At 39.1% G+C, this 23,381-nt stretch overlaps 1 protein-coding gene across 17 annotated transcripts in view; it reads left to right on the top strand.

Moving 5' to 3' along the window:
• The window catches only part of DENND1A (DENN domain containing 1A), a 490,265-nt gene that overhangs the window by 154,396 nt on the left and 312,488 nt on the right, over positions 1 to 23,381 (top strand). For all 17 annotated transcript variants that reach the window (XR_004626573.1, XM_034664472.1, XM_034664473.1 and 14 more), the window contains one exon: positions 894 to 1,013. Coding sequence is in view for 16 of the 17 variants with exons in the window: in XM_034664472.1 (XP_034520363.1) it covers positions 894 to 1,013 (120 nt within the window). In the remaining variant the exon portion in view is untranslated. The remainder of the gene's footprint in view (positions 1 to 893; positions 1,014 to 23,381) is intronic.

Here is a 23,381-nt window from a genome sequence, read left to right as displayed (position 1 = left end):
TAATCTGATTAGTAATATGCTTTTTAATCGTTTGAAAGGTATTATTTTATGTCACTTTTATGTGTGGTTTACTGAATTTTGCGTTGATGTGGGAATTTTTAGCTTTTTTCCCCTTTATTCTTTCTTTAAAGCCTGTTTCCGTTTCTTAGCACCTCGCATTGTTAAGGCATTGGATATTTCTGTCTTGTAAAATATATGTTCCTCATAAACTCAAACTTCTGAAAAATGCAGGAATATAGTAGCTAACCTCGCTCTCTTGAATTCAGCAACTCCCGTTAGAGGCTCTCTGGACATGATTCAGTTACCTACCTGTTCAGTCCTTCCGTTCCCTTTCTGTAAAATGGGAACATTGTCTAAATTCCAGGGTTGGTATGAGTAAGCGAGATGCTGTAGATCAAGTGTCTGACTTGATGCCTGGCACAGAGTGGACACTGAAATTCTGTTGCCTTCACCGTTTTCCCAACTAGGGGAACAGTCAGGTGCGTGTTGTTAACAGCAAGCTGGCAGAGTAGGCTTTGGCGTCATAAAGACCTGGGTTTAAAACCCAGCTTTTTGCAGCGTACTAGCTGGCCCCTTAGGCAATGCTGCTCTAGGCTGTTTCCTCATATTAACAGGGCTACCTGCCTGAACTCAGTAAGTGGAAGGTTTGGTAGCTACTTTGGCAGTGAGGTGGTCACTAGAATGGGCTGCTTGCTGTCTTTTTTTTTTTTTTTTTTTTTTTTTAACTAGCTCACAGTCTGTTCCCTTGACGTGTGTAAATTTTGAGTTCATTTATAAAGCGTTCCACTGAGAAAGGAAATGTTACAGGTTCAACGACTTGTCATGATTAGATACTTTATCAAGAAACTTACTGCACATTCATTTTTTCCCCCTTTGTTCTGTCTTTGCTGCAGCCTCACAGTTAGCCAAGTTGGCCAGAACTTCACGTTCGTGCTCACTGACATTGACAGCAAACAGAGATTCGGGTTCTGCCGCTTATCTTCAGGAGCGAAGAGCTGCTTCTGTATCTTAAGGTAAGGGAGAGTGGCTTTGGCTCTTGGCTAGTTCTGCGAAACAATGTCAGCCTTTGCGTTGTTCCTCTGTAATTAAATTTTCCAGCTGTTCTTTTTATTTTCCTATCTGTTTCCCACAAGTCACTGCACTTGGGGAGAAGGACTTCACTGTGTTGTTCTTGCACTTTAAGTTCTGCAGATAATTGTATTTATTTATTTGCATCACATCCCTTGGGTGGGAAAGGGATCCTTGCTTCTGTGCAGCGTGGGGAAGCTGGGGAGTCAGCATAGCTTCAGTTCCTCCTGCTGTTATCTGGAGCTGTCAGAAATTAGCCTGTTAGGCTTTCCCTTGGACATTTTGTGTATGTAAGATTATTAATAAAGTCTGTGTCTGTGGCTCAGGACGTCTTGCAGACACTGATTACGTCCTCCTCAAAGTAACACCCTTGCCCTCTTTGGGTCAGTGAGGGAGGAACTGGTTCCCAACTTGGCTACTTCTCTAGAGGGTTGGAAAAAGTGCAGAATCCTGGAAGAAGGCTCCTTTAGGTCTTCTAAAGCCCCTTCATACACCAGAGCCACACTTGCTTAATGCTCTGTTTCCTCCTGCCAGAGGGGCAAGGTGTGTTCTGGGGTGGGAGGATGTGTGGAAATCCGATTTCGGAGCTGCTGGCTCTGTGGGCTCCTGCTGGGCGCCTCCTAAGGGAGAAGTAAAGGCATCCCACACACTCTCCTCTCCATCTGCCTCGGTTAAGTAGGTGTCAGAGGGGCCTGCCTCCTGTCTCTCTCTGCTCATGTGGAGCAGCCCAGGGCAGGACAGCGGGGAGGTGCCCCTGACAAAACCCGGGTCCCCAGTCTTGGGCTTGCGCCCAGGGATAAAAGGCCAGACTCTCTGAATTCCAGAAAGAGTGGTTCTCTGGTACATTAGTTTTTGTGCTTTCTTCTTCTCCTCACCAAGAAAAGACCCCCCACCCCAGCCCCCCAAATACACACCCTCATACCATAGGAGAAAGAGGGGCTGACTTTTGAAGTGCCTTTGCTCAATAACTGTCAGTTTGGACTACTATGTATGCATTTCTCTACACAAATATTGTCGTTAATCAGCAAAGTCAGCTCTCTTCTTCACCAAGCTTGACATCTGTAATTCGGGCACTAGAGGGCAACTGCTGGAAAGACCACAGAAAGGAGGTACAACCCAGATGCTCTGTGAGATTAAATGTGTACCGCTGCTCTCAAGCTTGCCTCAGTAGCCCCGGCCCAAGGGTTACCTGCCTAGGGTATTAGAGTCTGATGTAAATGATTATTTACTTTTTGATTCAACAATGTTGGTTTTTTTTTTTTCTTTTTAAACAAAATTTTCTCTTCCATTTTTGTCTAATGTTCTGTTTCAGCCTTGGCCAGGGCACTGTGTTTATTTATATAGTCATTTAGAGCAGATGAGGATTTAAGACAAGTTCTTAAAGTTTTGCAGAAAGGTTTTTGTTTGTTTTTGTTTTTTCGAATATTTTGGTTTATAGTGTTTCTTCCTTTCAAAGCTGGGATGTACATGTTTGGGGGGGCGGGGTGGGCCTCTGAACTGACACTATCACATTCACTCAGCAAATTTCTGAGACTGGAAAACTGTTTATTTAAAAATTGCCTCCTCTGATTCTAGTATTTGACTTTGTGTGTCTGTAGGTAGGGTCACAGATGTCATGTTTGCAGAAAGCTAGTTGATTAGCCTTCGTGTCGCCATCATTTAGAATGAAAAATAGCAATTGGTGTGTTTTCTATCCATTATGCTAGCTTGGAACGGTGGGAAAAATGGGTGGGTTAATTCATTCGTTTGTCAGCCCTTTATTGAATGCCTACTATTAGCTAGTCCCTGCCCTTGAGGAGTTCCCAAGACTAACGGGGGAGACGGATGATCGTGCTGCAGAATGCTATATATAATGCATAGGACAATTCCGTGGCATAGTGTCTTCTAACTATAGATATTCTAGTGCCAGAGGATAGTGACTGTGGTTAAAAATAGAGTCTAGATGAATTCGGGGACGTGGGTTTCATGGGTATTCAACATGTGGGGGCACTCACTTTATCTCATCCAGCTTGTGTGTTGGTGGAAGGCACACACAGTGGCACTTCCCCTGTGGCTTGGTTTGGAAACATTGCTGAACTGAGACTGGCAAATGAATGGAAGGGTCTGCTGTTAACCTTGGGTGACTAGTTGGCAGCATGTTCACTGGAGAGGTCTGCCAGGAGAACGCAGGTGCAATTTGGGTCTGGGTACTATTAGCACTGTTGGTCTCCTTGCCTTTTGGAGATGCTTGGTCTTTTTGCTTTTTTTTTTTTTTTTTTTTCAGATGCTTTCCCATTAGTTAACCAGTGCCTTGAGGTCCAGTCACTATTCTCAGTGTGCCCAGTACTCCAGCTTGTCTATTCATAAGCCACCTCTACTTTTGCTTTCCATTTCTTCCCATGAGAGGCGTAACTTCTGGTGATGATGTCTGTGCAGACGTAGCCTCCCCTGTTCCAGGATTTAGCTTTTTAGGATCACTTCCTCTCTCACTGCTCCCCTAGGCTCCTATGCTTCTTGGCCCATTTGAGTTGCTAGACTTTTCTGCCTTCATACATTTATCCATCCACCCAGAGCAGCGTTCTTCAGGCAGAGGTAATCATCCTCTCCTCTGGGTGTACCCAGCATGCTATGCATACTTTAGTTACACACTCATAAACCTTGAGCTTCCTTTTACCTCTTCCTCCTGTTACTCTGAAATTAATTCTTTAAGGGTAAAGATTGTGTCTTACACCGCTTTGTATTTCCAGCACTTAGTGCAGCGCTTGGCCAAGATATTGTGTGCATGGCTTTCAGAGACAGAGAGGTGTATTCCATTGAATGGAAGAACAGGACACTGCGTTCTGAATGAGAAGATGGACCTTGTGGGACACCAGTTCAAGAGAAAATGTGAAATACAGTTATTTGTAGAGAGATGTGGTTCATATTCCTAAACTTATTTCTGTTAGTTGTAAGAGGTGTACCTTTGAATCTCACCAGGGACATCTAGTTGTTGAGTGACAGGCATTGTGTCCAGAAAGGACTATGCCATCAGTATTAGAAAAGTTAAACTTCATTTCACAATGAAAGGTTCTTAGACATCCTTTATACAGTATAAGTTATTGGGTTCATTGTTATAAGCATTGTCTGTTCCTTCCCCCTAGAATGTAAGTTCCATGAAGCCTGGGAAGTTTTATCTGTTTTGTTCACAAATATACTCAAAGTATATTGAGGAATGGCTATGCCTTGTAAGCTCTTAGTAATACTTGTTTTATGAAGGAAAGAATTCCTGATCAATAAGCCCTGTGTTTATTTTGAAACATTTTTTGCCATAATATTAATCAGCTCTTTGCTGGATGGTAGTCAGTACTGGATTAAAAGCACAGCTAGGAGAACAATAGTTATTGGTAAGTCCTTCCTCCTTATAAACCCAGGAATGTGAGAGTGTGTGGTAGCCTTTTCCGGTAGCACCAGCTGAGTCTGGTGTGTGGTTTAAGCATTTACCTCTGAAATCTTTCAAATAGCATAAAGTGACCTAGAACCATAATTTTTTCACGGCTTCTGATTTGTCTGAATGACACATGTTCCATCAAGGCTAAAACTGTAATATGTTATTTGTAGCCAACTTATGGTTTTGGAGGAACAGAAAGAGCCTAAGAGTTCAAAGCCATAACTGTGTTGTTTGTGGGGGTGGCCTATGGGAGAGATGTCACACAATAATTAAATTTCTTTACTCTTTATAAAGGAACTTTAAAAAGAATTATGTTCTACAATTTTCTCCTTTATGTATAGGAATCTTATTTAAGTCTTGAGAAAGCTTGAGTAACTAACTGTCTTTATATCCTTATAAAACTGTTCAGAACCTATTATATATTTTGAGAAGGAATAACTTGTTTCATCAAGACGATATCTAAGATTTTTTTAGTTTATCGTTTAAATTCTTATTCAATTAGTAGGTATCTTAGTACATAGTATATACCAGGAATGAGCAATGTGTAGCATTTGGTCTTTGGCTTTTATTTACCCGAAAACAGGCAAAAAGATCTCCCCCCGGCGTCCCCTATGAGAACCTTTCAGATACCCTGTTCATGCAAGATTTTGATGAGCTGAACTTTTTAAACTTTGTCTTGCACACTGAAAGCATTACGTACTTTTGGTCCTTTACCAAATTTAAAATTTAATGTGCTTCTGGGTGCACCGTTCCCGGGCCACCTCTGATTTTGATACCCATCTCCTGTTTCACTTTGGCTATCCTTACTGTCTCAGGAGCCACTCAATCTTTGGGAAGGGACTATGTAAACAAGTAAAATATACTGTGATAAGTGCTATTTAAAAAAAATATATGTATGTGTAAGTTTCTTTGGGGTCACCGATTAGGCAGTGCCCATCTCTGGCTTGAAGAATCAGGGAAAGTGTTGCTGATGGTTTCCAGTTAAACTGGGTCTTAAAGAATCACTGAGGGCTTGCCTGGAGGAGAATTGGAGAACTTTGTAGGCAGTGAGAACCGGCATGTTATGGCCCAGAGAAATGAAAGATACAGCAAGATGGAACACTGCTATGATGATGGTGGTGGCAGGAGATGATGTCATAAATGTCTTGGAGCCAGGTTGGGAAAGCCCTTGTGGGACATGCTCAAGAATCTGGATTTACCCCGTAGCAAATGGAGCATCATCAGATGATAGGGCAGGCATTAGGAACATTGATGTTTGTAGACCAAAGGGAAAATGGCTTTTTGTACCTGAAATTGCTATTTGCACATGCTTGGGATTTTCTGGCTATTGTTAGGGGGAGGCTGCACCTCACTTTGGGGTAGCACTCTGACTTAGATTGGAATTTTCAAGCCTCAACTTTAGGTTTGTTTGTTGTCGTTGTTTTAACTGTAACAATGAAATATGTTCTTGGGACCTTGTTGGGGAATTCTCGTCCTCCTTTCCATGCAAGTTGGCATATGGGCTTGTGTTTAGACATTAATTGTGTTAAGTGATAACCATCTTCCTTCTGGAACACTTTCTGACTTAATGGCAGACACAACTATTGCGTCCTTTTTCATCCGCTTGGTACTCATTTCTACTATAAACACAGAAAAGCTTGGTTTTCACAGAGGGAAAAAAGAAGCTAGAAGTAATAAAAGAGTCTGGTTTTAAGAACTTTGCTTTCTCTAACTGTTTGAGTGTTTTTAAAACAACACATACAGTTCAGGAGAAAAATCAAAGGGCTCTTTCCTTGGGCAGGTGTGGCAGAAGCCCTTTTGGATGGATTGTGTGTTAGCTGCTTTGGTTTAAAATAAGTGTATGGGGGATGGGGAAGGGAGTTGGGAAGGAAGGCTGTGGGGACAGCTCCCAGATTTTTACCTTGAAAGCAGGTGCTGCTGAAATATTCCAGAAACAGATGGAATCTCCTATTCTTGCTTTAAGCTATTTATGGTTGTCTCGCCTGAGGGTACCCTGCTATACAAAACTGCACAGCCTCATGTTTGAGGGCAGTTTGGGCATCAAAGCTGGGGCCCCTCTGGGAGAAATCAGCTTTTCTTCCCCAATGCCTTAAATACCATTTGGAAAACCTGGATCTTTCATATTATTTAATGGAAGACTTTCCTCTGCTTTTTGAGTATTTCCATCTCTCTGGAGCTATTTGATTTCTTCTTAATTCCTCCTTGTAAAAGTATGGTGGGTACAGTGTCGTCTTCTGAATGGTTAGCTGGGAGAAGGCGCAGTTGCTATGGTGGATTATAATTCTACCCATCGTGGATCTGTCTGCAGCTGAACCCCTGGCATGGGTCCTGTGGAGGCTCTGGCTTAGTAGCCCTCGGACCCTTCCTGAGATCTTCAGTGTTTTGAAAGGCCTGCATGGCAAATGTGCTCATCACATCAATTTGTGGGAGGTGATAACTTTTTTTTTCTTAATTAAAAAAAATGTACTGGTTGGGGAATGTCGCATGTTTTATTGCCACACAGATGCCTTCATGCTTAGAAACGTCTAATCCTCTGGGGAGCCACAACTCACCAATAGTAACAAGCTGTACAGTTTTTTAAAAAAATCACCTTTGAAGAGAAGGAAGGGAAATAAATGAAACTGCCCTCGCTCTCCTCGCGGCCTGCTGTTTGAGGGCTGGGACGCTGGACAGTTGGAAAGACAGGTGTGGCTTCTGTATCTGCAGCCAGCCTCAGGGCTGTCTGCTGGGGGAGGAAGCTGCTTTTCTCCTCCTGGTCCTTTTCAAAGGACGGCACCAGCCCCTAGCTTAGCCTTCCCTCAAGCCACCTGAGCCCAGCATTATGGGTATTTGAAACTTCAAGACTTCGGCTAAAAGAAATTTTTCATTTTGAGACCAAATGAGTTGGAGATTACAAGAGACCATGATATTTTCTCGATCTGTTTTGAAAGCAGAGCATTTCCTTGTTTTAATGCTCATGAAGCTCACTACGGAGCAACAAGTGAAACCACCCTAGGAACTCCAGGAGTGTGCATTGGTTCTTGTAGTGTCTGTTGTCCCCCCACCATATACCACTCATCTTGCTACCTCTAACAACTCCTGCTGATGCTTAATGTCGTTAGACCATTTTGTAGATGGGTAGACTAAGTCAGGACAACTCACTACAGAGGATTTGGAAAGGAGGGGAAAATGATCATTTGTTAGTCTTTATTTGACATACCATGGCTTACATAATTCTTATTTATTCTTATTGTAACCTTATGAAATTATCTCCATTATAGAGAAGTAGGAGTTGAGACTGAGGGAGATACAGTGACTTGCCTAAGATCTCACCAGGAGTAAGAGAGGAAATTTGGTTTGGAACCCCAAATCCAAGCCAAAGCTCATGCTTTCAATGGCTTTGGGCATATTTCTAGTAACTTACTTTTGGCCCTGTTTCAGAACTCAAATTTTATTTTCTTGCCACCGAAGCAGCCATTATGAGATTCAAAAGTTTTTTTTATCTCTCTGCTTGTATTTAGTTAAAGGAGCCTTGATGGGTAGTTTGCCACTGCACAATGATTTCAGAGGTGAGCTGTCAAAAAGAGTTCTTAGAAATAATATGCTACAGCCCACCCTCATTTTATAAATCATGAAATTGAGACCTGAAAAGAGATTTTTGTCCCATATTCTTTAGCTGGCTAATAGCAGTCTTTTTGACCCCCCAGCCCAGAGTTTGTCCAGGATATGGCAATGATTCTTCCAGCTCCGGAGAATAAGGCCAAGGCCACCTGGATCTAAGGCTTTTCTAGACTCAGTAACCTCCAATTAGCATCAAGGCCAGCATCATTGCAGTCTATGTGAACTATCCAACCGTATGATTATAAAGAAAATGATCAGTTCTGTTTAAATCTGAAGCAAAGTATGTTTGAACCAGTAAAACCGAGCCTGCCTTCTGAAAGAGTCTTAAGAATTCCACACGAGGAACCCTTTTTTGGGAGATGGAAAACATTCTACAGGAGAAGCCAGTCGATGCTTTTTAGTGGAGTTTGAGTGTCAGTGAATTTTTTTGGACCCCCCCTCTTACCCCAAGCCAACCGCTTTCCTATAACAGCAACAACAAGCAGAAGGCATTTATTTGAGCCTTATCTTTCCTTTTCACTGGGCAGGAGGTAGAAAGGAAAATAACTCAGTATGCTTCACACCTAAAATTGCCCTTTGGATCTAAGCTGCACTCTTATTTTAAGAGCAAGTTAGATTTGTGAATACAAAGAGGAGTCTGAATTTAGGTTGTCTGGCCCTTCCAGTGATCAGTTTAGAAGCAGTGGGAAGCCTAGCATTTGTCCCTCATGGAGAAGCTCCAGGAGACTGAGGTAATGTGTACCTCTTTACATCATGTCAAACAGAAAAATCATTGTGCCATCTAACGTTTGAAGATCCTAGAATTCTCATAATCAGTTATGAGCCACTTATTTTTAGGATGTCATTTTAAGAGATTATGAAGATATACTTTCTCGTTAGAAGAATTTAGAAAACTTGAGAAAAGAGAAGCGATCTAACATCCCACGACTCTCTTAGTGACTTGAGTTTTCTTCGTTGAATGGGATCATGCTGTAGGTAGAGTTTTGTATCTAGCCTTTTCACTTAGTATAGTGTAAGCATCTTTGCATATCATTAATATTCTTTCCTGAGAATGTTTTTGACTGTGTACTTTGTGTGAGATTGATTTAAAAGGGAAGAAAGCTCTTAGGAAAATCTGAGAAAGTATTTTTTGCTGAGACTTAGCTTCTTTTAAAAAATGCATTTGCTGGAGTGACTTTGTCATTCGGCTAATTACTTTCGTAATTTTGTTAAGAAAACAAACAAACCCACAAAAAACCGAAACCCCTCAACTACTTTTTATCTTAACGTGTGAGCTATTACTAGATTCTTAACAAGGAGGAATAGTTATTAACTTCTGAAAACAATGAACATAAAATATGGAAATAGTATCAAAAGTCTTCATTAAATCAAGTGGTAAATAAAGTACTTAGTTTACTTTTCCTCTCCATATTTCAGTTTGCACATTTACATCTTTAATCCTTTTCATCAATATGAGTTGTATTGTGAATGGCAAAAACAGTAATGTAGCATAGAGGGAATACTTTTAAAAGTTAGATAGCAATATAAATTTTGAATTTTGAGTAATTGCATTCTGAATGAGAACAGATTACACATATCTTAAAACTTTATGTAGAAATGTACAGAATTTTTAAACATTGTAGGTAAAATTAAATTCTGTCTTACAGTATGCAGTGGAAATTGAGTAGGTTTTTATTTCTTATTCATGCGACAGGAAACTACCAGTAATCTTCAACACAACCAAGGGCAGTTGCCCTTTAACTCAGTTCACAGGTGTTAGGCTGCCACTATGGAGATTTTAAATCCCTTATCTATAACACAAAGCAACATTTATTATAAAATTAATTCTGAGAGGCATCATTTATGGTTTCTAATCCATTCTGTTTCAAATGCCTTTGAAGTAAAGTGGGTGGAGCTTTGTTTGTGGGGTTAATTGTCTCATTGTTCATTTATTCAGTCTGGTATTTTAACTAGCTCTTTATGTGTATTAATGAGCCCAAAATGCAGCAAAAAATCCTTGGCTCTAAAAAACTTAACATTAAGGAAAAAAACTTATTTTAAAGTGTGGTGGAAAACGAAGTTGGGTGAAATCTAGTGCCCTGTACTTTTTTTTGCCTGAGCTCTTAATGACTGGTTTCCTTTTTTTTTTAAATTTTTTATTTTAGTCCCATAGGAAAGTAAGAAGTTTTGGGGGGACTAAAAAAAAAAAAAAAAACAAAAAGCCACTGCAAACAAAAAACAATTCCAAGCCAAAAGACTTAAGGAAGTATATTTGCTAAGGTTTAGTTTTCTGCTCAGTTAGAATTTTTATGGTCACCTCTGTTAAAAAAAAAAAAAATTCTAATTTTGGATACCAATTTTAGAGAAATTTTTGGTTTGTACTTTTTCCTTTTTTATTAGTATATGAAAGTATACTAAATGTTGCTCATCCTCATTAAAGATAACCAATGTTTCCTGACCACTGGAGACAATAACTTGTTTTTTTAATCTTTTCTTTTTTCTTTTTCTTCTTCTTTTTTTTACTTTTCATTAAAATTCCCCAGAGATTATAATTCTAGATCTGTTTATTTGAAGAGATAGTTAACTTTCATATAGTGGAGCTCCTCCCTGAACTCGTCCTTTCCTCACATTCAGTACTTGTCTTGTAATAGAAAGAACACTTGTGCTATATTTGATTTTTTTAAAAAATCTTAAAAATTGCCTTTATAATAAAAATGTTTTCCCTTATCCATCATTTATCTTTGTCTCAGTTACTTCAGTGGTGGATTGATGATGATACTAATTCAGAATATTGTGGTGAAGATTAAATAAAACATTGGAGACTTGATAAAGTTCTTTGATTATTGTATCTGCTATGTAAATGTTTAATTACAACCCTCTGCCTGCCTTTTGCAAATTGTGAAATAAAATCTGCAAATAGAAAACTGCATGGAGTTTAACCACACACACACGTAAGTATACATAAGTATATAAATATTTATCTATATGTGCACACATAAGCAAACCTAAGTACACGCTAATAATTATAAAGCAAATACCTGTGTAATCACCACCTAAGAAATCTCCTGCACCGCAGAATAATTTTTGTCACCTATATATGTATCCCTAAATAATGTGGTATAGTTTTCTCTGGTTTTGAACTCTGTATGAACTGAATTATACAATTTGGAATTGTTAAGTCTTATTTCTTTTGCCAAATGCCTGAGATTCAACCATGCTGTTGCTTATAGTTGTAGTTAGTTTTTGTTGCTCTGTAACATTCCACATTGTATAACTATACTATAATTTGTTGAAGCCTTTGACTGTAGGTGGCTGTTGGGCTGTTCCTAGTTCATGGCTTTTATGAACATTTTTGAACAGATAGCCTGGTTTTTTGGTGTATAAATCTAGAAGATGAATAGCTATGTCATAGGATTCATTTCTCTTCAATTTTATTGCATAATGCCAAATTGCTATCTAATGTGGCAGTGGCATTTTATGGTTCTGCCACCTGTGTGCGAGCATTGCCATAGTCCCATGCTGCTACTGCTTACTCCTTGCTTCTTAGAAGACAGGCAACCTGCTCTTCTTTCTCAAAGCCCATGAGATCTGGGTATTGTCCTTCACTGGCCTTATTGACTAAAGAGGCATTGCTAGGGAAAGTGGCAGCCTGTGGGGAGGTGGGAGGAAAGCCGATCATCCCTGAAAGGTGAAATGAACTATGAGGTGGCATGGCCTGGGGAGCATGGTCAGGAGTGCATGCAGGGCTTGACTCCTAGTGCTGCCAGTGTGGACATGTGCTTTTGGGTGCTTCATTTATTCTTTTTGAGCCTTAATTTTCTCATATCTACTTTTTTGGTGAGGATTAGAGATAATGTAAGCAAAGATTCTGGCAGGGTAGTCGTTGGCACCTTACAACATTACACAGTGCTAGAGTTACTACTAGAAGGACAGACCAATTGGTAACATCACGTCCTTGTCAGAGGTGTGATTTGTGTGGGCATGTACATAACCAAGTCTTCATGAACCTGGTCCTGTCAACTTTAAAGGTGAATCTTGGTGGCCACGAGGTGGGCATTTACACCCTGTTGGTAAGGGAGGGTATAAAATGGTCCAACGTTCCTAGAAAACAATTGGCAATATATATTAAAAACCCTTAAAGTATTCCCACTTTTAGGACTCTGTTCTAAGGAAAACTTAGGAATATATGTACAGGTACATGTATGAGGGTGTTTATTGTAGCATATGGAATGAAAAATTAGAAACCATTCGTGGAGGGGGAGAGCTAAACTCTGATACAGCATTGCCATTAAAATGATGTTTTTGGTGATCCTTCAATGATACTGAACATTTAGGACATAATGTTATGCAGAAGAAGCAAGAGATGAATTATGATATGATCTGTATTTTGTAAGAAATTCATAGAAAAATGATGGGTTGATTGGATAACAAAGTATTAACAATAAGAATAATTAGGTAATGGAATTATGGGTGTTCCTAATTTTCTTCTTTTTATGTCTTTAATAAGTAGTTCTGGCTGTTTTATCTTGTCATGAACAACCCAAATATTCATTGCACCACAGTTTATGTATTTTTTTAACTTGGAAAAATGATATCTACCTTCATATAGCACATGATTCCAAATAAATAGAAGTTATAAACAACATGCTTTAACTACCAAAGTGATGACTGATGCTCTAGCGGGTTTGTGTCGTTCCTCCCCCCACTCCCACCCCCCGCCCAATTTGCGGTATAGATTTGAGCTCTGGGAAGATCTGTGTTTTGAGCCCTGGGAAGATATGCGTTCAAATTTTGATTCGACCACTTACTAGCTATAGGAGTGTAAGCAAGTCATATCACTTTTCTGAGCCTGTTTTCTCATCCATAAAACAGAAGATATTTCCCATGGTAGCCAGGAGGACTAAGTGAGTTTTTTGATGCTCAGCTCAAAGTCATTATTCCCGTGTTGCCTTGCAAGATTTAAAGTAACACCATCAGTCGTGAAATGCACCATTGACGTGAAAATGGCTTTTCAGGGGGGAAAAAGAGGGCTCTATTAAGTTTTCGGATTGATTTCAAGAAGCATCTTGATTTTGAAAATGTTAAAAGTGATTTTAGAGTTCATCTTAATTGAGAAATGATTGTATTAATTTCACAGTGGGCTATTTAGCATCTGTCCTGTAGATTATAGCTGTTCTCCACTCACCTAGTTGACCTTCTAATTTTCTCAGAAATTTCTATCTTATTTGTGTAAGGGGACTAGGAACCTATTCCCAATGCGTGCCTCAAACCTGCTTTTTATGGCCTCAAGATCTCTGTCATAACCTGTTTTATTCTTTCATAAACTGAGCCCCTGGGGAGCTGTCTGCACTTTTCAGTGTGATCCAGCTGAATTCCTTCCCTTCCCCACTCGAGCCCTTTGATTTGCCAGGTTTTTGTTCATCTACCCTAAGGATGGACTGAGATCACTGAGCTCGGCCTCTCTTGTGGTGCAAAGTGAGAATTGTTTTTAATTGGGCAGAAACATGTGGAAGGATCAGGAATATCTCAAGGGATTACAGAGAAATTCCAAATTTGTACTACTTACAGCTTGTGTTTAGAACAGGGTCTGCTGGGAATAAATGTTAGTTAGTGTGGCCTGTGACCTTAAAAACTGTTGACATGGACTTCAGCCAGAAACTAGCCACAGACCTCCTTTGTTAAACTCATTCATAGCTCCTTGAAAACTCTAGTCAGTGAAAGTTGCCAGCTCCAATCTAAGCAGAGCGCTTTTTTTTTTTTTTCCCATGCTTTGGAAACAGAGGACGCCCCTTAACCAGCAAGGCTTCTTTAATAGGACTACATGGCCTTAAACGCAATTGGAATTGACAACTTCCTGGCTTGGGTTTGCCAACTGGCAGGGCTCTGAGGCCGAGGGGACAAACAGCGTTGGGGCGCTGCGCACTTGTATTTGTGTATGTGCGGGGGGGGGGGACTGAACTCCAGAGCACTGCGATACCCCTTCACTCCAGAAGCCACACTCTGGCCTGAATTGGACATGTCTTCCTAGTTAGTGTTCTGGCTGGGACAATTCAGAATTATCTCTTAATATAAGGGGGGGGGGAAGGAGCTGCCCTTTCTTTTCAGTGGTGTTGAGCCTAGCCTTTCCTTTCTCCCCTCAAAACCCTTGATTTAATCTTTTCATTGGTGTTGTGTTGGCTCAAATATAGAGTAAGAACTTGCAACTGAGATTGGGGAATTGTTGGTTTTGAATGGTACTCAGCACCCACCCACTCAGGAGCTTTATGTAACAAAGTTTAGTTTCTGTCAAGCTGAAGAGGCAGCCAGAATATCTCTTCATTTTACTTATCGAGGAAACTGAGGCATGATGAAGCAAAGCAGTTTCTTATCCCCTCTTATCAAAAAGAATCCTAAGAAAAGGCCTTGCATGATTTGCTGCCTCTGTAAACCAGCATCTTAACTGAGATAAGAAACTAATATTTTCCCTCATTCTTGTCTTTAATCCAAAGACTACATTATCTGAATTTAAAGACAGGGAGGAGGGGTGCCTGGGTGGCACAGCGCTTAATTGAGATAAGAAACTAATATTTTCCCTCATTCTTGTCTTTAATCCAAAGACTACATTATCTGAATTTAAAGACAGGGAGGCAAGGGGCACCTGGGTGGCACAGCGGTTAAGCGTCTGCCTTCGGCTCAGGGCGTGATCCCGGCGTTATGGGATCGAGCCCCACGTCAGGCTCCTCTGCTATGAGCCTGCTTCTTCCTCTCCCACTCGCCCTCCTTGTGTTCCCTCTCTCGCTGCCTGTCTCTATCTCTGTCGAATAAATAAATAAAATCTTTAAAAAAAAAAAAAAGACAGGGAGGCAAATAGAATGTTTTGAAAAATGAATAAGTAAATCATACTAAAAAGAGGAAGCAGCTATTCTGCTTACAGAATTTATTTATTTTAATACTGTAACATGTTGATGGTGGGTAGGGAATCTATCTTAGTTATCAGCTGTCATCCCGAGATATAGTCATATCTGTCCATCTCCCTCTACTTAACCATTTGTTAAATTTTGGTTGTTGGAAAATAATATTTATTTCCAGTTATGCTGTTGAAATTGTTATTTTTAACATAAATACTCTAGTAAAGCCATCACTTCTAAAAGCAGCTGAGGGTTGGCGTGATTTCATCCAGGCATGTGTGAGGGGAAAAAAAGGAATGTCACATTGGCCTAGGAATCAATGGCACATAGGCCTTAGGAACATGGAAACTCTGGAAAGAGAAATTATATAATCTAGAGGCTTTACAAGAATTTAGATGTAATTAAGAGAGAAAACCTATGAGTACCTGATCTGTGGGTGCTCCGTAAGTATTTGTTGAATGAATAAAATTGGTGAAATAGCTTCTTTCCCAGTCCCAATTTGCCTTCCTCGGCACCCTTACCTTAGAGCATTTATTCCTCTCACGGAAGGTAGATGATGCCCTCATGCTGAGTCACCCAAAGTTCTAAAGTAAAACTTTTAAATTTAGTCAGAACTAGATTCAAGTTCTGACTTATTAGCCATGGGACAAATCAAAACACTTTGACTTTTCTGATCCTCATTTCCCACATCTATGAAATAATGAGACCTACTTCATGAAGTTGTTAATATACAGGTAAAAATGTTACATAAAACATCTAATTTGGGAGTTAGTAACAGAATTTTTTTTTCCAGAAAGGAACTTATATTTTTCATCACATACTTCTCTTTTCCTTCTATCAAAGGGAATCATATGAAAAGGTCTCAAATGCTTTGCTGCCTGTATGACTCTCCCTGCTCATTCAGAGAATGTAGTTACTCTGTAGACCAGCTAAGAGGGATTGAAAATGTCCCAGACTCTACATAGAAAATCTATATAGAGCCCCTTTTCACTACCAGTTGCATCTTTGTCTGTGTTTAATACTTTGTACTGGAAATTTTAAATGCTGCAGATTTGTGTAGATTTCTAATGCCAAAGACAGAAGTAAACATTTTTCCCCATAGACTTTCTTGCCTTATGTAGCCATTGTGTAATATGGTGAATTAGAGTGGTATTTCACTTTGTGATATTTTATAAATATGCCAATATGGTTAATAGTTACTATTTGCACTAAATTGAAAAAAAAAAACTTTAGTGGACTATGGAAATTGTTTAATGGTTGTTTTCTGTACACTGTATTAAGAACAGATTGTTAGAAAATATATTTAGGGGGCACCTGGGTGGCACAGCGGTTAAACGTCTACCTTCGGCTCAGGGCGTGATCCCAGTGTTATGGGATCGAGCCCCACATCAGGCTCCTCTGCTATGAGCCTGCTTCTTTCTCTCCCACTCCCCCTGTTTGTGTTTTCTCTCTCGCTGGCTGTCTCTATCTCTGTCAAATAAATAAAATCTTTAAAAAAAAAAAGAAAGAAAATATATTTAGGTAGATTAAATAGGTGATTAAGAAAGCCAGATTCTCCTTTTGCTTGCTTTTTGACAAAAAGGAAATGCTTGTAATCTCCGAACATTAAGCAGTACAGAGAATTATGTAGAATTCTTCGAACTTGTGTTAAGAGTTCCCCCTTTGTACAGGATTTCACGATAAGTTCTCTCCTTCTTAAACACACTTAAAGGTTGTTTTTATAAGAATTAATTCTAAAACTCCTCCATATGAGCTGATGAATCGTTGGGCTGATGAGCTGTTGGGTTTCGTAACCTTTTATTTATTGTGTGTCTTACCCTTGGTGTTAAGTGCGAATAGCAAATTATAGGAAGCCCATTTTCTGTCTCCTACATACCAGGGGATTAAGAACGTGCTCTGGACAAGGTGAAGGAGGGTGAAGAATTCTGGTGTGTAGAGAAGGGAAGATTATTTGTGAGATTTCATTTTACTGGACTGTTTTCCCCTCAGAGTTCACAAGATGAGAGCATGTCATCTTTTTTCCTAAAGATCTCCCCCTCTAATGATACCTCGTTTTCTAAACTTTCATTAATAGCTCTTTGCAGCTGAAGCAAATATTTTAGATCTTTCTTGTACTCTCCTCCAGCTGGGAGTGTCTTTCACACATCAAAGGCAGATATGAGCCTCTCATTAAAAATGATAGTATGAGTTCATCATCTCAGAAGAGTAGGACCTGAAAACTTGAGCTGACTTTCAGCTACAAGTCAGATCTAAGCCGGACTGAGATTTTTCTGTGGGTTACCACATTTCTTTTCTCAATTTGTCACTCCAGATGCTGTAAAGTCTGCCTTTCCCCCTTAGTTTTATTATATCTGAAGATTATAGTTATTTGGAATAGGAAGTTAGTTGTAGAGCTTAGAATAGATAAATGCTTGAAAATGTATTCTTAATAAGAAAATAAGGAATGCTGAAGCTTAGGAAGAAAGCCCAGGGTGTGTTTGTTCTTGTCCCTCCCTCCTCTCCTACACACGTTCTCTACTAGGCCTTCTTACTCCCTAACTGCACTGCCTGGTCTAGTATCTATAAGATATTTATTTAAAACTTCTGAAGTCAGCTCTGAAAATTCACAAATTCCTTTTTTTCCTACCTTTTGCTAATGGAAAACAACACTGAAATTGGAGTGGTTGAACAGATTTTTTGAGAGTATGGGAGGACAACTGGTTATGTCCTTCAGATTTTATTTTTGAAAACAGTTGTTGATTGGGGTGAAGGCTGGATTGTTATATTCTAGCTAAAAGCCGCACTAAATATCTTTAGCTGCTTTTATATGTGCGTGTGCGCATGCACGTGTGCGCACGCGTGCACACACACGAATGTGTTATAACAAAGTATTATGGGTTCCATCATTTGAGTAATAGCTACAGCAAATCCACATTAACTCTTTTCCATAGTATTTACTGTCCTTACTTTGGTCAATTTCAAGCTCTGTGTTAGTATTTTCTAGCCAAAGGTGAAGGTTGTCCCCAGATAAATATTAGGATGGCTTGCCAGCCAAATCCCAGGCAACCCACTGAATTGCTCTCTTTGATAGTAGAAGGGTCCAGTTCAAGTTGCTCTGAATGGCATTTAACTATAAAACAATAGCCTTAACAAAAGTTACTGGTGTTCTTCAAATGGTTTCTGTACTAGTAGCCAGTTCTTTTGGCATTTTAGCATATGAGGCTTTTTCCATAATAATTTAGAGTGCAAGTTCAGAGCGTTACGTAGCCAATGAATGGGGGCAGGGTGGAGGTGGGAGGGAGAGAAAAGTACATAGACGTATTACAAATGCATGAAGTAAAAAATGAAAAGCCAGCGAACAAAAACATCACCCCCCCAACGCACACGCAAACCCAGAAGCTGTTGACTCGGCAGTTTTTCATTCTTTATGGCTCTAGGGACAGGTTTAAATTGGGAAAAAATTTTTTATTCTCTTGCGCTGTGTTGAACGGAAATGCAGTGTTTGATGTAATCTGGCCCAGATGTCAGCAGTGTACAGCTTTGTGATGATTATTTATCTTCAGGTTTTTACTTTGTAAAAGGAGAATCAGCAAACAGTTGTTTAGGGTTGTAAGTTATATTTAGTGACTATTTTTGAGATCCCGTGTGTGTAACAAACATACATATAGATTAGTTTATATATGTATTAAATTTCATTTCATTTTGGCTATTAATCTTAAAATCCTCTTTAACAAATGCTGGTTACGAGTCCCCTGATAAATGTTAATATGTTCAGCCCTTTTCATTCTGGGTATTGTTCCTCTTATTTCCATTTTTCATTCTTATAGGAAGTTTTCTCAGCTAAGATCATTAAACTAGTGGGCCCTTTTATATGGTCTTCGAAAGAATTTTCTCATGTAAATTTCCCAGAAGGATATTTGTGTTTTTTGGTTACAATAATAATAGCTTAGAATGTAAATGGCAAATTTCAATAACAGTTGCCAAATGGCAGTCCATTTACGTACTTGTAATTGAGGTGTATTTGTTTTAAGAGTATTGTTTTCAAAGTATTTTCAGAGAGTGGGAGTTGTTCATAATTTACACCAATCCATTGTTTGCCCCCTTTGAACTGCCCTGGATGGCTGCTAAGTCCCCCAAAGAGAATGGAGTTAGAAATTTCTTTTCAGAGGTGGGAGAGGGGATGTCCTGTTGTTATATAATCCTATTTTAGAGATCAAGGGATGCACACAAAAATCTTTGCTTCTGTTAATGTTTCTTTCAGACACAACTAGATTTTCTTAGTAAATTTAATTCAGACTGCTCAGTTATATGGTGAGCTGCCCTTTCAGGACCAAGTTCAATTCAAAGTTAAATTTAAAAATGTTTGAGTGTTTTCCATATTATATGCCAACAGTGATTCTAACCTAATATAATTATAATCCTAACTCAGGTAGTATTAACTACTATACTCCTTTAGCTCACCTCATTGGATTTAATGAAATTGTCTTAAAAATGATGAATAAATTACATTGACATTCTGTAGTTTTAAGTGCCAATGTGAGGTTACTGATCTTAATCAATTAAGGCAGTCTTCATTGGCAGCAATGTAGTATATATAGAAAAGGTTAGTTTTAGGATCCAGGTTCAAGTTTCATACATGTACCCCTAATAGGCCAGGTGACATCGGACCAGGTGCCTGACATGGATCATCCTCAGCTGTAAAATGAGGGAATTGAACTAGATAGTTGTCATCATCCCTTAAAGCTCAAATATCCTGTGATTTTTGAAAAATCATACCATCTTATTAAGTTCCAGTGAGCTCAGTAGGGCTTTATTGCTATGATTCATGTTTCCTGGATGATTTTTTCCCTTATTCCCATGAATGTGTTTGAGATGCATGATCAGAGGGATTATAGAAGTTTTAGTACAGTCTTGTGAATGCATGGCAGTATTTAAACATTTTTTAAAAATTGCATTTGATTATTAGCTTTTTTGTCACTTTTAGATGGAAAACAGTATATATGCGACCTCATCCATTTTTTTAAAAGTAGGTAGGGACAGTGACTCTATGCGGTTGTCATCTTTTTCCCCTGACAGCTCTGCCTGGGGAAACAAAGACAGACAGCAAGGGACTTTTTCCTTGAAACATGATAACATGACCTAGCCTGGAACCCTGATGTAGTAAGAGAAGAACCTTTGGATTAGGACAGCAAAGACCTTTGATCTTGACTCTGCTTAGACTTATGGGCTGTATGACTTTGGGTAAGATGCTGGCTTTTTTCCCCCCTCTGTAAAATGGAAATGATCGTATTAGCTCTTCCAAACTCAAAGTGTGTCTCTTGTAGGTCATCTGTTCGCAAACACTTCTGAAGACTTTTTTTTTTCTTCATTTGTTTGTGCTTTTAGCCTCAATTAAGACAAAATTGCTATTAGTGTGTATAATTATTGTGAGGAATTTTGCTTCTCATCAGAAGTGCATGTCTAGATAGTACCTATAGAGAAGGTGCAGTCTAACTGTCTTCAGTAATTTTTCTAAAAAGGTAGATGGTGCTTTGGCAATTCTGAATTCTTGGTTGATAATAAAAACTTCCTAAAAGGAAATACATCTCAACACGTACTATTTTGAAGGATAATTTCTAGATGTTCAGGTGAATACTGAGTGCTATGTATGTAGTGAGGGTAATATGAGGAAATCATGAAGCTGGCCTCTTTGGAAATTTAAAAATCCTAGGAGCATCATAAAGCTTCTGGAAGTGAGCATTGTGGTATAGTGGGAAGAGCAGGAGCTTTGGGATAAGACAGGTTTGGGTTCAGCTCCCCACTTGCCAGCTTATGATCTTTGTTATCTAAATTGAAACCATTTTCCCCCATGTCTGAAATTCAGACATAAGGACTTGCCGCAAGGTGGTAGTGTTTGAGACAGTATTTGCAAATCACCAGGGTGCCTGGTGAATAGTAGGGACTCTGAAGGGTCATTATGCACTCCTCTTTGGATGGACAGGTTTAGAGCATTCAGAAGTGATCATAGTAGAAAATGGAGTATTTTAATGTTCATCAACTGGTTAAAACTCAGGAGGTCACTGAGCCTTTAGATGTCTGTGTCCTTTGATTTGTTCCTTGATCCTCTTGGGGTAGGGGGAGCCCAGAATATAAACTCAGAAGGTTCAAGTCCCAGCTTTTTTGATTTGTTTTGTTTGGTTTTGTTTTTTGTTTTTTTGTTTTTTTGTTTTTAAATCTACATCTCCATAAGCATGTCTTCACTCTTCTGGGCTTCTTTTGCCCATCTATATAATGAGGACAGTCATAAGTCCTTCAAAGGATTGTTATGAGTATCAAAAAATAACATGATACTACTTGGTAATATAGATCCCTGTACAAGTTTTACTGTGTGACCAACTGGAACTCTAATACGGCTTTTAATTTTTATTATTTTTGAAATTTTCCACTCTTGGGAAATGTGTTAATATAGAGAATGAGACAGGAATTTGCCATGGTAGAAGCCATTTGTTCAGGGAGCTGAGTGTCGGTACATTCACATACATTATCTCATTCAGTCTTCACAACAGTCCGGCCAGGGAAACGTTGTTTTCATTTTATGGAAAAAGAAAAGGAGCCTTGGACATTAGTTATTAGCTAATAAGTTAATATTAGTTATTAACTAATATTGTCATCTGATTCTAAAACCCATATGCTTTCCACTCTTTTCTGCTGCCCCTCCCATACTTTCTGCCTTGTCTAACTTAGTTTAAGAAGACAATTACTGGGTGTCTATAGTTCTGGATATTCCACTGTAGGCACTGGGGATGCAGCAACAGAAGACATACACATTCCCCATCTTCACATGACCCACGAGTCTAAAGGCAGACGAATAACTAAACAATCAGTTGTAATATTGAACCCTGCTAAGAAGAGCACAAGATATTAGCTAACTGTGTAAATGGTTAGTCATCTGTATATTTTAAACAATTTCCCCTGAAGAGTTGACTTCTGTTGGTTTCAGGTATCACATTATAATCTTATATTACAATCTTGAAGTAGTTCTGGTTTTTGAGTGAATGTAATGTCCTTTATTTCCATAACTTAAAAAAACTTGCTAAAATATGCATAAAAATTCAATAACAGCTCATATTTATTAAATACTTACTATTTGCTGAATGCTTTCCATGTGCTTTCCATTTCTCATTTAATCCTCACAATGACCTTAGGAGAGGGCACTGTGGTCCCCATTGTATAGATGAAGAAACTGAGGATTGGAGAGATGAAGTGTCTTGCCTAAAGTGACACAACTAAAAAATGACAGGATTCTTCTGATTCCAGAGCCTGCATTTCTAAACAGATTCGATCAAGTAAGTGCATTAGAGAAGTAAAATCTATTCCTTTTTTCAAAATTAAGAGATACTATGACTTTTTAATTCTTTTTCAATTTTCAGTTTGCATACAATAAAATTCAGTTTTGTAATGTTCAGTTTTGAATTTTGATAGAAGCATTGTCCTATATCTACTACTGCAACCAAGATAAGGACAGTTCCATAACTCTCCCCAAATTTCCTTGTGCTGCTGGTTGTAGCCAAACCCTCCTCCTGTTGCTAACTAACCCCTGACAATGACTGGTCTGTTCTCCATCCCGAGTTTTGCCTTTTCTGAAGTGCCATTAAAATGTAATCATATCTGGGGCGCCTGGGTAGCGCAGTCGTTAAGCGTCTGCTTTCAGCTCAGGGCGTGATCCCGGTGTTCTGGGATTGAGCCCCACATCGGGCTCCTCCGCTGGGAGCCTGCTTCTTCCTCTCCCACTCCCCCTGCTGTGTTCCCTCTCTCGCTGGCTGTCTCTCTGTCACAAAAATAAAAATAAAATCTTTAAAAAAAAATTAAAAAAAATGTAATCATATCTGTTTCTTTGGGGGACTGGTTTCTTTCACTCAGCAAAATGCTTTTGAGATCCATCTGTGTTGTATGTATCAATGACTCATTCCTTTATATTGTGGAGTAGGTATTCTGTCATATAGATGCAACCACAGCTTGTTTATCCCTTCATTATTGTAGGACATTTGGGTTGTTTCTAGTTTTTGTGATTATGAGTAAGACTGTTGTAAACATTTGCATACAGATTTTTGTGTGAACACAAGTTTTTGTCTCGGGTAAATATCTGGGAGTGGGATCTCTGGGTCATGTGCTGGGTATACATTCAACTTGACAGGAAACTGCCAAACTGTTTCCCAAAATGGCTGTATCATTTTGCATTTCTATCAGCAATGTATGAGAGTTCTAGTTGCTCCATGTCTTCGCCAGCATTTGGTATTGTCACCATTTTCTTAGTTTTTATTCTGTTAGGTGTTAGTGGGATCTGATGTTTCAACTTAAGAAACTTCATTTCCTTAATGACTAGTGATTTTTAGCATCAATTCATGGCTTATTTGCCATCTGTGTTTCATCTTTGGTAGTGTCTATTCAGATCTGTTACCCATTCAAAAAAATTGGTTTGTTCA

Source organism: Ailuropoda melanoleuca, chromosome 7 (assembly GCF_002007445.2).
Source record: "Ailuropoda melanoleuca isolate Jingjing chromosome 7, ASM200744v2, whole genome shotgun sequence".
Taxonomy (NCBI): Eukaryota; Metazoa; Chordata; class Mammalia; order Carnivora; family Ursidae; genus Ailuropoda; species Ailuropoda melanoleuca.
The sequence above is the reverse complement of the archived record's forward strand: the minus strand, read 5'-3'. Positions and strand labels throughout refer to the sequence as shown.